At 41.7% G+C, this 17,851-nt stretch overlaps 1 protein-coding gene across 1 annotated transcript in view; it reads right to left on the bottom strand.

Moving 5' to 3' along the window:
* Positions 1-17,851, bottom strand: part of LOC124718777 (histone-lysine N-methyltransferase 2C-like) — a 434,091-nt gene that overhangs the window by 270,851 nt on the left and 145,389 nt on the right. Inside the window, exons 30-33 of the mRNA XM_047244388.1 lie at positions 11,517-11,896; positions 8,593-8,960; positions 6,676-6,851; positions 3,254-3,431 (exon numbers count right to left, since the gene is read on the bottom strand). Coding sequence (XP_047100344.1) covers positions 3,254-3,431; positions 6,676-6,851; positions 8,593-8,960; positions 11,517-11,896 — 1,102 coding nt within the window. The remainder of the gene's footprint in view (positions 1-3,253; positions 3,432-6,675; positions 6,852-8,592; positions 8,961-11,516; positions 11,897-17,851) is intronic.

The raw sequence follows: 17,851 nt of genomic DNA, 5'->3' as shown, positions 1-17,851 counted from the left end.
TACAGCATGTCACTGCTGCACGGTGCAAGTGTGTGTATGTATGTTGCATTGTACTGTTTGTCGTATAGAGCTGTTAAGCGTTTTGTTTTCTCTTGCTGTATTAACTTTTTCTTGGGGGGCGGATTATGCAGTGCATGAAGCAGTGCACTGTCGAGTTGTTATTGTTGTGCCAGACTGATGGCTGCTTGTGCAAGAAGCAGTAAAAGAATAAAAATAAAACAAGATGCTCTGCAGAAAACTGCTGCTCCATTTGGTAGAATACTGAGAAAGACAGCACAGGAAGTCACAAATCACAATAAATAAATAAAAAAAGAATGAATGATCCAATTATTTTATAACGCAACCGCACCAAGAGATGCTTATGGCCTTCAGGTCGCAACTCACAATAAACAAATAAAAAAAAAATGAACGACTGACATCTTTCATTCTGTCTGTGTGAACCATTAATAGTTCAGCAGCAGTATTACAGTTTCCTCGCCTCTAGACATGGCAAAGTCAGAAACAGTTGAAAAACAATGTAGGAAATAGTAAGAAATACATGTGAAACACTATAGGAAATATTTCCAATAAAGCATATTTTCAGTGGCAGTATGGATGCCACTTCACACGACTTTTTGATGTCACTAGTGGGCTTTCGACTATGACTTTAATGAGCGCTTTTGAACAACTCCTGTGTGAACTTCTATTATTCATTTCCTTCGTAGTGTGTGATGTATGAGCGCAGTAAGTTGTTTCGAGGCAACGGTGCATTCAAATTACCGTACCGCAAATATGTCACACTTATCATTAAATGTCAATTAATAAAGCTTCAACGATGTACGGCTTCAAGAGCTTTTATAATAACTAATTCACAATACAAAATTTAGACGAGTAAGCTGTATCATAATGGTTAATGTCACGGTTAGCTGAGTCAGAGGTTATAGGTTTGCAATTCACTACATGCCAATATTTTTTTCAACTTAGCATTGCTATCAGGCTTGTTATTATCATAATACCATATGTTTTGCAGTAATCGATGTTGTTCAACATTTCTGTCTAGTTAGAGAATGAAGGACGAAATAAATCTTTAGCCATTTATTTCCAAATGTGAGGTGATTTCCAAGTGTTTGGTTACGCAAAAACCTAAGAGGACAGCTCACATTTGTGCAAGTGAAATAAGCAGCAATAAAATTCATACCATTCCTTATCACAAATATTTCACAGCTTTTTTCCAAATATAAAGCGATTTCTGAGTGTGTGGTTAGGCAGGAACCTAAAAGGACATCTGAAATTGCTGCAAATGACAAGACGAGCAATAACATTCATATTGTTTCTTGTCACAAATATTTTGCATGTTGTATTTATATTTCCCAGAGGGATCTTGCTGCAACTGAGATTCTTCTGTCACTAACATGTCCACGACACTATAACAATCGACAAATCAACATCCTCATTCCTGGTCGCCTTCACAGCGCCACCGAGTCACGATTATGTCAGAAACTGCAACAAGTAGTGTGAAACATACTCAAGCCACCATAATTGCATGGTGAAGCTAAATATCGCAAGTTGTGTTGGCAACACCGATCGTGGATTACGTCAGCATTTCCTCTCTAACGTCTCCCCCCCCCCCCCCCCCTCCCTGCAACAGCCTAAAATAGTCCCTTAACTCCACCATCAACCACTTTGCGAACCGCCTGTCTTTTGTGCCACTTATTACTCATTCAGTCACATCAAATGCCAATAGGAAGAAAACGGGATGAAATCAAGCGAGACATGAATAATAATTTAGAATCGAGTAAACTCTACAAGAAAGAAATGTAAAAACAGGGAATTTTTAGCACTGACCTTATGAGTTCTTTACAGAGGCTATAAATTTATAGTGTAAAATTGTGAAAAATGTAAAATCGGAGAACGTAAAATCGAAGTTCCACTGTAAAAAACAATTTACTGCTAGTTTGATGGTCCACTTTTCCCCACTCTTTTCCATAATAAGATAAAATGACTGAAATGTGTGTAAAATTACCAGTGTTGAACTGGTAGTAATATTTTCTTTTACTTTATTTTTAAATACATTTATAAATAAAATTTACGTTTTAAGTACATTAATAGGTAATTTAAGAATGGTTGAATTTCATAGTCATTTCAATATCATATGTTAATAGCTGCCTGTGCTCGCTCATTCAGAAGTTCTCTTTCTCAAGTAACTTTCTCAAGTAACTGATGACTGTCTCCATGTATGAACCTTGGGGTTGCTTTCAAATGTTGATTGTTCAAAAAATTGTTATCTTTTTCAATTGTAAAAAATCTTCAAATCTGTGCTGGGTTGTGCAGGTTCTGAAAAAAGGAATTGTTTCCTTTTACTTGTGAAGTTCACAAAAATTCTGCATTTACAGAGTTGCCACAGCTGCCAATAAGAGGTTTCTAGTTTTAGTAAGCCGTTTCTCGGCTCCTGTGCCAAAAATCACGATTTTCTCCAAGAAATCTTCATTTCCCACACAGATGGCACGACACTGTGATGCACAGTTAACCTACGCAGCTGCAAATTGTAAAAGAAAACTAATAAACAACCAGTCTACATTTTGTTATTGATGAATTATTGTGCACAAGTAACATTTAATTGATATTTTTCCTGGACATTTATCTAAAACACATATAGCGTGCATAATTAGATAAAAAAATAATAAATAAACGAGTAAAAATGAACAGATAGCAAAAAAGGAATGACTACCAGTGAAATAGTTCCCCGGGAGGAACGAGTTTGCCCATCTCTAGTCAGAGGTAGTGTTTTCCACTGTGTTTTGTGAACACAGATAACAGAATTACAATAACGGCAATTGACGACAAGAAAACTGCAGGTGACAAACCCTGTAAAACCACTAATTGTGCTGCAAGAAACAGCAGCACTAATAACCAAATGTGCTGTTTAACGGAATAAAATAAAACCAAGTGGAATAAAGGAAAACACTCTGACGAAAGTACAACATTATTGAAACATTCTCGGAAAAAATAGAGAACCTCACGAAATTGGACTTTGCTCAAGGTGGAATCCAGAAAGTATTCATTCTTAAAATAAAGCCCCAACTAAAAATTACTCAGTAGTCACCAAATTCTCATCTGTACTACAATAACCATCATCCACACAACAGCAGCAAGTGTTACCTCAGAGCAGAGACGAAGCACAGACATAGTAACTGCCCGACAGGGTAAGTGAGAACACCGTCACATTCGAATACGGGAGGAGTGGAAGCACGGCGAGGAGGACGTCGGTACTCACCGGCAGTAGTGAACGGCGACGGCTGTGGGGGCGGTTCCTGGTGGTGTGGCTGTGGGGGCGCCTGCGGCTGGGTATGCTGCACCAGATGGTCGTAAGGATCCAGAGGGTTGCGCTGCGCACGCAGCAGCGCTCCCGGATACCGCTGCTGCAGAACGTGTCGGATTCTCGGGTCCAGGCCCTGTCGCAACAGAGGAGCATCTCGTGTCAATGGCAGACGAGAGTACGTGACGAGAGGTGCTCACTTTTGTGAGCCCTTTCTGACACGTTAGGTAGCATTGCTAAGTCACAATTTGTTCCCGTCAAAATACGCGAGCTCTCGTTTGAAAAAAGATCTGTCCAAACACCAGCTAGTTATCAGTCTCACTTACACAGTTGTGGGCAGCTTGACACCTGCACTACACAGTGAGTTGCTCTTCAATTAATTACTTTTCTATGAATGGGTTTTAAGGTGTAGCAAATTTGTTAAAATATGTTAGTCTCTGAAGACTGTTGGAAAAGAAGGGCTCTCAGGCTCCAGTGTCCTGCCAGGAGGTTGAAGGGCGACAGCCAAAGGCAGTACACTGGTAAGCACCATGCTACATTCAGTTTAGAGATGACTGGTAAAACCTCGACTCTTCACAGAATCAAACTTCTCGTTACTGCACAAACAAATTAATGAGTTAAATTTAGCACCTACGGTCCTAGTGCCCTTCGTACAGCCACACTGCACGAGGTCACTTTTGTCACCCATTCGGTATACGGAACCTAGCGATCGCAGGAATACACCCCGAGTTCGACACTGTTATAATAATTATCCGTGTAGAGGTGATGCCACTTCCCTAAGAAGGTGCCAATAGTTCAATCACTGTTTTTGCTAAAGGCTGTCCAGCACCGGAATATATCTCGAATGAGGAAATGTATTCCGCACTCAAATCACACGGCATCCGAGTGAGTATGCCTTACTTCGTAATTTTTGACATTTGTAAACTTTAAAATTTAATCATCCACGCCACGGTATCAATCACTTAAGATTAAAAGTTTCTTTAAGCTTTTTGGAAAAATAATCAATTACAAATTGCACTTTGAAAAGCTAGTCGGCATTATCCGGTTTATTGTTGTTGTCGGAAAAAGGTAAAAATTATAATATTTGTCCGAATTGGTTGCGGGACATTGTTTTGTGAAATATCAGTGTGTCTATCGACAGATTCGGTGACCAATAATCATCGATCCTTGCTTTTTTCACAATTTCCGTAAGGATAGCAAGCCCAAACAATTTTCTAAGTTCAGGTCCCATAACGTTGACAAATAAGACCTTTTTTTTTAACCAGTTCCCTACTATTGAAATTTTGACTGTAGTTCTTGTCGGTTTCATTGCTAATATATTCAAATAGATCGATCCCAATATATAATTGTACGATATCCTCTAGACACTGTGTATCTTTGGGAAATATGTTTGGACCTGGAGATCCTTCAAATTTATTATCGGTCCTCGGTAAATCAAAGTCTGACCACTGTACACAGTCTTCTTCATCCGATTCAGTCGCGGCAACCGTAGCATTCGCCGAATTCTTCTCGGACGTCTTTCACTATATTCCAACAATTCAGCTTCAATTTCCTTCTTTTTTATATCCAACGTCTTCTTCCCAATCGGCCAAGTTGTCCTGAACGTCAGACAAGACGTCTGCGAATTCATCGTAAATAATCGTATCATCTTTTTCGGCTGTCACGATGAAAGAGTACAAGTACTTATAAAAACAAAAAACTTGTTGACGTGTGTAACCTAGTGTTACCTAAACGTAACACCAACAGAATGCAGAAGATACTGAAGTGCTGTCGCCGGCCACTGCGCAATACTATGTTCACGACACTACTGTGGTGTCACCGGCTACTGAACGGTACTATGCACGACACCACTGTGGTGTCACCGGCTGTTGACCACTTTTTCACGCACGACACCATTGTGGTGTCAGTGGACAGCATAGTGTTAATGCTGTTTAACAATATACCTCGTTACGAACAGAGTGACATTATTTTAAATTTTTAAATTCGGTCCGTAATTACTTGAACTTTTTTTTTTCTTTTTCTTTTCTTTGTTTCCTGGAAGAATAATATAGATAAGAAAACAGAGTGAGAAGTAAAGATGGATAAAGAGAAAGTTATGAGAAGAGAAATGAATAGCGCAATTAAAAAACTGGAAAAGAGCAGAAAAGGAGATAGTGGAAAAATTAGAGAGAAAACGTTAAGATACAGAAGTGGTCAAATTCTCGAGGGTGTAGGACTGCACTGCAAGAGCAACACGTCAGGTGGAAAGACCGGGAGTACCGGGACAGAGTGGCGGCAGCAGCAAGCTACTCGCGCCCCTGCAGGGCATCTCCGTCAATTAGCTGCCGCTGTTCTCGAGATGGCAGTTCTTCTGTGTCTCTGCCAGTTTACCATTTTATCCTCGACCTTCCCTCCCTCTTTCAATTTCGTTTCCTCTTTCCTGCTAGCTCTCGACTGCAGGGCTCATACCAACTCGTAGGGCTCATTCTGACTCTCATTTTTCTTTTTCCTTTTTTCACCCGGCCATCTCCAAAACTGCTTCGACCTCCTAATCTCACCGACGCCACCTCGTTCGACTCGGTCTCACCTCGTCCTCACAAAATGTGACTCCCGGTAAGTCAGAAGCTGATTGTGGGTGCCAGATTAAAAACAATCAGAGATTAAAACTTGTCTGTAGAGTACAATATAATAAAACTTCTGAAGAATGAAGGCACAGAGAAAGTGATGGGGGTGGTACAAAAGATCACAAATGGTACACTGAAGAGAAGAAAAGCTAGTATACGAGAAGAGAATACAGTACACTATTCCCCCAGGCGATTTTAGGTCACAAAGGTCTATACTGAGTAGTACGTAAAAGGAGTTATTCGACGTCAGACGGGCACCTTTTCAGCGCATACTATTGTACAACGACTTCGCTGATAACATTTTGTCTAATGTATTAAGTAATTTCCAGATGACAATGACACTCCACATTATCAGTTTACAATGTCTATTAGCGTTTCTACAGGCAAGGGAAAACTGTTGATATAGTGAATTTCTGATTTTTGCAAAAACTGACTGAAATTGTTTAACATATAAACGTTTACATAAAACATTTACAGGAAGGAATTTCACAGTTGCACTGAATTTTCTACCAGTATATTACAGCTGTTAATCACCACAAAAATAAACAGAAAAAGCTGACTCTCGATTACGTCGGAGAGTAAACTGTAAAAATCGACATTATGACAGGATTAACTTTTCCGTGACAACTAATACGTTTACAAACAACTTATTTATTACGAAAAGTGACCGTTCTTCCCATTGGAATGCCTATTTCTTCACAAAAAACACACAAATCTTCTATAATACTTGAGTAAAACAATGAAAACACACCAGTAATTTAGATATCTCTGCCTTACCTGGAGGGGCGCCCTGAGTGCAGCCTGTGCCTGCAGTGGCAGCTGGGCAGCCCTGATGACAGCGGGGGCAGCGAGGCGTGGAGGGCGCGACGGCGCGGGTGGCAGCGGCTGCCGGAACTCCGCGCCGGGGTCCGCCGCCACCTCCGCGCCACCGTGCTGCTGCGGCGCCAACTGATCTGTAGCCAGCCGTAAGACACGGAGTCAGGAGGCGATTCTGTATTAAGGTGCTCTTAACGGTGCATGTAACTGTTTAGGCCTTAGGGTGAAGAGAGAGAGAGAGAGTGTGTGTGTGTGTGTGTGTGTGTGTGTGTGTGTGTGAGTGAGAGAGAGAGAGAGAGAGAGAGAGAGAGAGAGAGAGAGAGAGAGAACACTCACGCAACTTCACTGTCAGACAGACATACCTGAGGCAGGGAGGGTGAAGGAGAGAGAGAAAGGGGGGGGGGGGGGGGGGGGGGGGGGGAGAGCACTCACACAACTTCACTGTCAGGCAGACATACCTGAGACTTCACAAAAATAAATAAGTAAACCATTTCTATTACATAAATAGCTCAAAAATAGTTTTGCCAATTCTCATGACTCACATCTTTCTGTTTTCTGATCAGAATTCACTTTCTCTACACTACTGACTGCAGGAAATGGTTATACACAGCAACCTTCATAACAAAAGTAAAACCAAACTGGCATTTTCATTGCAGCTCAGTACAGAAGTCTGTGTCTACAACTGTGAACACAACAGCACAGATTGTTTACAAATTTAAGTCTGCACTCGTCGTCACTTTTCGGCGAGAAGGGTTGTCCGTACAGAAAGCTGGATACCAGCCAATGTACACCGTTGTCACACCACAAAAACCTCGTCTGCTATTGTAAGACACGAAATATTGGCGACCCGGCTCCCGACGTCTGTCCTCGATCGACAGTACCTGACAGTGTGACCTGCAAATTGTTTTGTATTTACCGTGAGGAAAATGTGAGTGAACTACGTGATGCTTTTTCGGAGGCAACTACGAGGGCCGTGTCGACTCGGGCAGTATTCCACGCGATCGATTTGCCCTCTGGGCATCCACTGTGAATGACAGTACGGGCCTCCAGTACTGTGACGTGTGAAGAAGGTCGACAGAGGAACTCAGATCGACGACACTGAGTACCTGCATTGACGAGAGCAGCATTTTTCAAACACCTGACGATCGTCATACGTGTGTGGAGGCAGCCAGGTACTACAGTGTGTTTCGGGCGTACAGACCGACAGGCTTGGCTGAGAAGTGGGTCAGTCACACTTTGGGCCAGTATCACTTACTGGTGTTTTAACACTCTCAACTCTGTCGACGGCAATTTCGGAGCTGTCCCGAATCGGGACAAACTCCTCCTCCAAACAAATGTCCAGCTCTACAATCGACATTTTCACGGTAAGTTCACCTTTCGAGACAATAATGAGTGATAACACCACTTTCGCCCCCCAGCGTGAGATAGGAATTGTAGAAATGGAACGGTCCGAGGCGTATGCCGAAACTGACCCGATCGAGCACACCCGGGACCAGTAGAAACTCACAGTGCACTGTCACGGCTGTTACAAGAACCCTCCTCACACACTGGGTGACCTCAGCAGGACCGGCAACGAAGAGTGGGAAAATCTCGAGCAGCATATCGACCACTTCAGCATACCAATAAGGATCCGAGCAGAACAGTGTGGCAAATACTAGAGATGTGCTCTTTCGAATACACTGCTTTTATTTGTGTTGTTATTGTTGCTTTGTATTTATTTGACAACTACGTAATAAATAATAATAATAATATAATAATAATAATTATCTCTGTCACTGCATGCTCCCCTGAAATGTAAATGTACATATATTTCATATATTTGCAGATAAGTGGGTGGTGCAAAGTTCTTTTTGGGAAATTCACACGACACGTCCTCACCTGCCGCCCACAGCCTGGGGCCCGGCTGCTCGTCTGCCGCCTTCTTGGTCTGCAGGAGGTCCCGCAGCTGTTCCTGTGCAGGTCTAGGCGTCAGAGCCGGCACGGCATACGGATCTGCGGCCGCCACACCACCCACACCTACGCCAGCGGACTGAGGCGGCGCGCCCACGTGGGCCTGTACGACGGGCGGGCCGGGGCGGACAAAGCCCAGGCCGGCAGCCGTCACGTACCCACCCGCGTCCGGACCGCGCGGGGTAAACCCGTGTCGCGGGGGGGCCGGTCCTCCGGCAGCGGCGGCAAACTGGACGGTGCGCATACCGGGCGGAGGCGGTGGCGGGGCTCCTTGAGGGTACGGTGTCGGGGTGTACCTGCAGATCATGTAAAGTTTAGTTTCCCTCTGACAGCTGAAAGATGTAATCAATCTTAATTACTCCCTCAGATAGTGACTAATCGGGCAGATAAATGGAAAACTGTTTAATCCCCACTGCTGTACAATCTTATGAAATTATTACAAATTCTTTTCGTGGCATAACACGTGATTACTTCTTTTTAAATGTGAAAACAGATGAACACCACTCTCTTCCTTCTTCCTCTACGCAGTTATACTGTCAGCGTATCCCTCTCACTGTGCTTACAATATCCCTACAGGTTGTACAGTGGGGCGAGAGCAGCTCTGGAACAGCCCATACATTTGACACGTATCGCTCATTCATAGATAAGGTATAAAACACAAAAAAACATTTGGGATGAGGCAAATCTGAGTGATACCCGAAGGTTGTTTTGTCAAATATGGGGATTTACAAGCATAATCTGCAACATCAACGTACATTATTGGCTTCCACTGTTAACTGGTATAATGCCTCCTGCTCTATGCAGATGTACTGCCCTTACGAGAGAATTCCACAAGATCTCCAGAAATTCTAACCTACCCGTGCATAGCGACCTGCCACTTTTAAATCTTAAGAGACTGAAAATCACGCCATCCGACTCTGTCCGATGCTGCTGACACGGTTACTAAGGATTTCAAACCCCTCGAAGAATGCAGAGGTCGGTGGGAAGCGGTGTGCCTGCATAACATCTTCTCAGCTGCTAAACTTCCGGGTCGATTCAACCTACCACACGAGACTAGAACTACTCTCGACAGAATCCGCACCCGCCGTGGCCGATGCGGGGATGCACGTTTTAAGTGTAAGAAGCTGGCTAATCCAGCCAGTGGCTGTGGGGCTCCATACCAGACTGTTCACCAATTTGTCAGTGAATACAGGATTCGAGCCTATCACAGTGCTGAAGAGGACTTCCTGCTAGCAACTCCAGATGCAGAGCGCTGGATTGAAGGACTGGATATTCAGTTGTAAAGACAAACTTAAGTTTCTTGTGTGTCAATATGTGCATATGTATATGTAATTTAATTTTATGATATGTCTGTAGTAGCCATACGCTATACAATAATAAATAAATAAAATCTGATATACTTTTTGCAACAAAGTGTAAATCAAGTCGTTGTTGTTGTTGTGGTCTTCAGTCCTGAGACTGGTTTGATGCAGCTCTCCATGCTACTCTATTCTGTGCAAGCTGTTTCATCTCCCAGTACCTACTGCAACCTACATCCTTCTGAATCTGCTTAGTGTATTCATCTCTTGGTCTCCCTCTACGATTTTTACCCTCCACGCTGCCCTCCAATACTAAATTGGTGATCCCTTGATGCCCCAGAACATGTCCTACCAACCGATCCCTTCTTCTGGTCAAGATGTGCCACAAACTTCTCTTCTCCCCAATCCTATTCAATACTTCCTCATTAGTTATGTGATCTACCCATCTAATCTTCAGCATTCTTCTGTAGCACCACATTTCAAAAGCTTCTATTCTCTTCTTGTCCAAACTATTTATCGTCCATGTTTCACTTCCATACATGGCTACACTCCATACAAATACTTTCAGAAATGACTTCCTGACACTTAAATCAATACTGGATGTTAACAAATTTCTCTTCTTCAGAAACGCTTTCCTTGCTATTGCCAGCCTACATTTTGTATCCTCTCTACTTCGACCATCATCAGTTATTTTGCTCCCCAAATAGCAAAACTCCTTTACTACTTTAAGTGTCTCATTTCCTAGTTTAATTCCCTCAGCATCACCCGACTTAATTAGACTACATTCCATTATCCTTGTTTTGCTTTTGTTGATGTTCATCTTATATCCTCCTTTCAAGACACTGTCCATTCCATTCAACTGCTCTTCCAAGTCCTTTGCTGTCTCTGACAGAATTACAATGTCATCGGCGAACCTCAAAGTTTTTATTTCTTCTCCATGAATTTTAATACCTACTCCGAATTTTTCTTTTGTTTCCTTTACTGCTTGCTCAATATACAGATTGAACAACATCGGGGAGAGGCTACAACCCTGTCTTACTCCCTTCCCAACCACTGCTTCCCTTTCATGTCCCTCGACTCTTATAACTGCCATCTGGTTTCTGTACAAATTGTAAATAGACTTTCGCTCCCTGTATTTTACCCCTGCCACCTTTAGCTACAGTAAAAGCAGAAACGAATCAAACAATGTGGAGAATTTAAAAACATATAGTATCCAAATGACAGTCGAAACATTTAGTACAAGTGCTTCTATTGGAGATTGCGCATCGTTCCCTTCGAACTGCTTCACCCGGGAAGCTACAAGGGGACCTACAGCTTAATGGGACTCCAAACCACAGCACAATGAGGCACTTTTCACGTACGTCGATCATTTCTGTCGGTAAGGAAACGACAAGTAGCAGAAAAAATCCTACGTTTAACTGGGTATCGATATCCGGGACATTCAAACTTTCAGTCTGCGGCTTCTCACTAAACCTATGACATACACCTCGGTAAACTCAAACACGCATGCCTCTCTTTCTTATCGATAACCTACTGCTAGACTTTCAAGGCTACCTCTGCACTGCAGCCATCATCGGTGGGAATTGCTGCTGAGCTGGGGGCCTCGGGGTGTGCGGCGGCTGGGCGTACGGGTCCACGACGTCGGAAGCGGCCGACCGGAACACGGCCGCCTGCTGCGGCTGCTCGGGTAGAGGGGGGATCCCCACCAGGGTCGGCTGGAAGGTGCGCTGAGACTGCGGGGGTGGCGCCGGCGGCCGTGGGACACCCACCCCCGTGACGGCGGCTGCTGCGGGGTGCGGGAAAATCGTGCCGCCCGGAACCGCACCCGCACCTGGACTCGGCAGTCGCTGCCCCTTCTGGGCACCTGAAGGAATCCCCGCAGGTGGCGGGAACGGGGGTGGACGGATGCCCACCGGTGACGTCAAACAACCGTCCTGTATGAACAATAATAGAGAGGTGTGAAACAGAAAGGATAATCCGGTAATGTGGAAAGTTTTTAACTTAGCAACAGATACAAATGGGAACAAGAGTTGCTAAGAGCACTAACTGCCAGAACTGATGAGGCATGAGGGAAGACTAAAATTTGTTTGGATTTTCTAACATAATTTGAGGAAGTGGCAACCAAATAACTATTCCGGTTATTATGTAGACTTGCTGAGACCAGAGACGTATCGTCGGACTCTCAGAGGAACTTTATCTGAACTATCCCGAAGGTGGTGACGACAAAAATATACACTAAAGAGAGGAAAAATAAAAGGGAGAATTTGTTAGACAACATTCAGTTTGGCTTTGAGAACAGCAAAACCTCCAGAGAGAAGTTCCAACACCACACTCAATAGCAGAAGCGAGATTTAAGAAAAATGGCACTCGCGTAAGAGTTGTCAACCTAGGAAATGCGTTTGACAGCTTAAAATAGTGCAATGTGTATGAAACTCTCAGAAAAATTGGTATAATCTACTGATAAAGACAAGTAACATACAGCATGTACAGGAACCTAGAAGGAGCATTAAGAATGAGAGATAGGGAGAGAAGTATTCCAATTAAAAATGTCGTAAAAGGGTGCAGTATAACTCCTCTAGTGTTCAACCTGTATACCAAAAAAGCAATACCAAGTGATAAAAACAGTTTCAAAAACCTATTAAAACATAGGGTGAAAGCATACTAATGATAAGATTCACTGACAATGTCGGTACCCTCTGCAAAAGTGAGGAAGGATTACAGGACCTGCTGAACGGAATGAAAAGTCCGATGTTCACAAAATACAGACAGAGTGTAAACAACAAAGACAAAAGTGTTGAGGAGAGTCAGCAATGAAATTAGGGATAAACTTCACATTAAAACTCGCGAACGCATAGTAGACTGTAGGAATTCTGCTACCTCGGAAGCAGAATAACGCACAGCGGACAAAATGAGAATGACATTTAAAAAAATAAAAACAAAAAAAAAAATTAAAAAAAAATTTCACAGAAGAATTTTTTTGGAAATGTACACCATTGTACGGAAGTAAATCACAGAGCATCGGTAAACTAGGGACGAGACAACTTTAGTGATTAACATGTGGGGCCACAGGAGGACTCTGAAACTTGAGTAAACAGGTTCTCCACAGAATCAGTGAGGAACAGAATGTGTGGCAGACAGTAAGAAGAAGAAGGGACAGGACGGGAGAGTGCTAGAGGAAGCTCTAGAGGGAAGACATCCAACAGATAATGGAGCTTGTCAATATGAGACAAAAGCTTTGTTCTAGTCTTTATCCGCAAAGAGGTCAGATTCACCTGCAATGAATTAATTTTTCATGAGGGAAAGGGTAGTTATTCTCCAGTACAACACAAGAATCTTGCATTTTTGAGAACTCCTAGCAAACTAGATGTCAGTTCATCTCTCTCCGACAGTTTCTGTCAGACAGCGATCACTGCAGTTGGGCCCTCACAGTATACTCTGTAGCAAAATAACCTACCAACTGGCTATGTGAAGTCTGCAGTAAATATTGACTCAATTTCACATCTCTCTGTGGCCCAAAACAATAAGCCTCACATTTCTACAAAAATTTGTCAGTCAAACATGTTACGAGTCTAACTGTTTCATACACTCTACCTATTGCGTCATTAACTTCGTGAAAGCAGTTACAACAAGATGGACAAAGCAAGTGTTAGTGACACATCACTACATTATGGCAATCGGACGTGTTTGAGGGGGGGGGGATATATATATATATATATATATAATAGAGGGAAACATTCCACGTGGGAAAAATATATCTAAAAAGAAAGATGATGAAACCCACCAAACAAAAGCGCTGGCAGGTCGACAGACACACAAACAAACACAAACATACACACAAAATTCAAGCTTTCGCAACCCAAGGTTGCTTCATCAGGAAAGAGGATAGGAGAGGGAGAGACGAAAGGATGTGGCTTTTAAGGGAGAAGGTAAGGAGTCATTCCAATCCCGGGAGTGGAAAGACTTACCTTAGGGGGAAAAAAGGACAGGTATACACTCACGCACACACACACACCCATCCATCCGCACATATACAGACACAGGCAATTTCCTATTGGTAATGTTGATTTATGAAATGCAACAAGCTCAGCACCATTGCCTTACATTGATGAGGCTGAGAGCATGAGAACTAATAATGTTATTGTGCTGATTGTGAGGCTGTCTACAGGGGAAAAAGGGACGGGTGTGCACTCGCACACACGCACACATATCCATCCACACATGTACAGACATATGGGAATATTTTCATGCTTGTGGATCTTGAGTGGAAACAGTTACAAGATGTCTGTGAAATACCTCTATTAAAAGAGATTATATGTCTTTCAAGTTTATGTCATCATATTGTGTTAATGGCACACCATTCAGTATCATATAACTCTGCTTGTATCTTGATCATGAAAAGATGTGTCATAGTGAATACTCTTAGCAGGTTAATAACAGATTTTAATCACCAGACCCAAAAACATAGACTTTATTGAATTTTCAATAGCTTCTTATGAAATACATAGCCTAAATAATTACTTATTTTGGCAGATTCAGACATCACATCTAAACCTGTTCATGATTGCTTCCAGGTACTCCCTGTCATTCATTACCTTTTTAACCATTTTATTACACGGTATAATATTAATAACATGACAGGTACTCATGTAATTCTGAGTATTTTTAGGGGCTCGAGGATTTTAAATTTGTGCACAACAGAACTACCTTTATTCAGTTATATACAAAATTCAGGAAGTCATTTTTGAACTTTTTTCCTTGCTCTTAGAGCTTAAACAAATCTACAATGTGTTGCCAATCTGTATATATATCAACACTTTCTTATTTTGTAGTGTTCATATTCAGTGAATGTATAATAATTGTTGAAAGTGGAGAAACAGTTCTTCATTTATGCATGTCACTATACATACAATAACCTATGTTGTTGAATTGCTTTTTGTCAATGGATTTGAAGCTTCTCAAAATGAATCCCTTCCTTTACACTTCTGTATTTAGGGATTGTGAAATCTGTAACTGTCAATTTGTGATGCAGATACATTGCTACTGTTCAATTCACTTTTAAAATGTTATTATTAGTGTGGCACTCATTTCATAGGTATAACTGTCCTGTTGTGTACATTCATTATGTCTGATAGAGCTTGAAAACATAACACAAGAGATTTTCTCACATCAGTCAATGTGGGACATGACAACAATAACATTTCCAGTCTGCTACAACACAGCTCTTATCTTACTTAATTTAGCACCTGTGATGACCACAGCTTTCTGGGTATCTCATCTAACTGTCACCAGATCATGTCCATTGGAAACTGTTACACATTAATAGCATTTGTTATACAGGAGTTTCTTGAATTTAAATAATCAGCCAGTATTTCAGCATAATGTTAACTAACAAGGGTTTCAAGGCAGTGGCATTTAACACTATTCACAGTGAATATCCAGGCCACCTAGATTAGCTAATACTGAGTAGTTGCTTATATCTCCATTTAGCAGCAGACATGGTTAAGTATTATTGGTGATTTGCTTGACTAAATAGGGAATTGGTTCCCTACCCCATCTTAAACTTTGCTACAGTAAGTAAGAATGCCTAATCTGGTTTAGTATTTTCTCAAATTCTAAGATGCTACATGTCCTCTTTAAGAAGAGGAGGACATGTAGCATTAAGTCTTGAAGTTTAAAAGTGGCAGAATCTTACACCTCTCCAAGTCACAGTACAGTACTGGAAGGCCCCTAAGATTGTTTTTGAAATGTTTTTCCATCAACAAAATATAGTTGTCATGGTCTTAAAATTGCTGTTCATTAGTGTAACAAACACATTGCTTTTGTTTTGTTGCTGTTGTCTCTTTGGTATGGGCACAGTGAAGTGATCTATGAGTTTGATGGTGATGCTTTCAGTGCTCCACATTACATTTCCAGATTTCATTCACCATTTATAGTACTGCAGATCCAAAAATGTCCCAATGGTGCTGTTTAAATTCTGTGGCAAATTGTGTCTGGTCCAGATGATTTCCATTTTGTGGCACTGTGGATAGCAGCTTTTGTCTTTACTTGTGAATGACATCTCAAAAATTTTGATGTCATCCTCTAACATGTGGGGGCACATTTTCTCAAAGATAGTTTCACAGATACATTTGTCATCTTCTTCTTATTTTCTGTATAAGCTGCAGAAATTACAATAAACGCAGAATACAAAACTGGGTTGTGATTTTATGCTCTGTTTTATTTATGATGCCTACTATCATTGCATATAATCAGCTCTTTCATCAGTAACTGTGAAATAGTCAGATGGTTTCACCTTTGGCAATGGTCTTTGGTCATAATGCCATTTGCTTTCAAAAGAGAGCCAAAGACATCATCATTTTACACAAATCACATAAACACCTGAAGTAATATGCTGTGATTTGCTTTTGTCAGGACCTTTTTATTTTATTTCTTTAACTATATTATAGTATACCTTAGCTCAATTTGATTCAAGTTTTTGAGATGATGCTTAATATCCTCCATATGCAATGCATATTTTTTTCTTTCTTGGATATAATTTTCTATTTTCACTGTTATGTTTAAGTAATATATATACAAAGGAATCATTTCTGTAAGAGTATGTTCAAGATAAACTATTGGTTATGCAGCAATGACACAGTTAATAGAAGTTCTGACCATGCTGATATTTATATTAACAGGCATCAGTTCAGCAGACACTGTAGACTGTGGCTTCTTAGGAATTGTGCTCAGTGAGCAAATGGTGAATGCAGGCCTGTGAGCAGCAACTACTGTAATTCCTCCATCTTCACAGAGAATAAGTTTGGGAGCTGTGTAGGGACTTGAGTAATGAAGAAATCAACCCTGGGGGAAACACTCAGCACACACTTTGCTGCAGAGTGAAAATTCGTTCTGGAAACAATCCCCCAGGCTGTGGCTAAGCCACATTTCTGCATTATCTTTTCTTCCAAGAGTGTTAGTCTTGTAAGATACATAGGAGAACTTTGGTGAAGTTTGGAAGATAGGAAATGCTGTACTGATGGAAGTGAAACTGTGAGAATGGGTCATGAGTTGTGCTTGGAGAGCTCAGTCAGTAGAGCACTTGCCCATGGAAGACAAAGGTCAAGTCCCAGGCACCCAGTTTTAATCTGACTCTCCCCTATTTCACAACTGGCATTTCTCTCACATTGTTGCAACCACATGGCACATCCACATTTCCCTCACTCCTCATCATGCTGCAATAGCTCTGCACATGAGTAAGAGTCTTGAGCAGGCATGAGTGCAGATACTCAAAATCAGCAAATAGTTAGGTATCACTGTAGACAGCCTCACAATCAGCACAATAACATTATTAGTTCTCATGCTCTCAGCCTCATCAATGTAAGGCAATGGTGCTGAGCTTGTTGCATTTCATAAATCAACATTACCAATAGGAAATTGCCTGTGTCTGTATATGTGCGGATGGATGGGTGTGTGTGTGTGCGTGAGTGTATACCTGTCCTTTTTTCCCCCTAAGGTAAGTCTTTCCACTCCCGGGATTGGAATGACTCCTTACCTTCTCCCTTAAAAGCCACATCCTTTCGTCTCTCCCTCTCCTATCCTCTTTCCTGATGAAGCAACCTTGGGTTGCGAAAGCTTGAATTTTGTGTGTATGTTTGTGTTTGTTTGTGTGTCTGTCGACCTGCCAGCGCTTTTGTTTGGTGGGTTTCATCATCTTTCTTTTTAGATATATATATATATATATATATATATATATATATATAAAACAAAGATGATGTGACTTACCAAACGAAAGCGCTGGCACGTCGATAGACACACAAACAAACACAAACATACACACAAAATTCTAGATTTCGCAACCAATGGTTGCCTCGTCAAGAAAGAGGGAAGGAGAGGGAAAGACGAAAGGATTT

This window comes from Schistocerca piceifrons, chromosome 10 (genome assembly GCF_021461385.2).
Source record: "Schistocerca piceifrons isolate TAMUIC-IGC-003096 chromosome 10, iqSchPice1.1, whole genome shotgun sequence".
In the NCBI taxonomy this organism is placed as follows: domain Eukaryota; kingdom Metazoa; phylum Arthropoda; class Insecta; order Orthoptera; family Acrididae; genus Schistocerca; species Schistocerca piceifrons.
The sequence above is the reverse complement of the archived record's forward strand: the minus strand, read 5'-3'. Positions and strand labels throughout refer to the sequence as shown.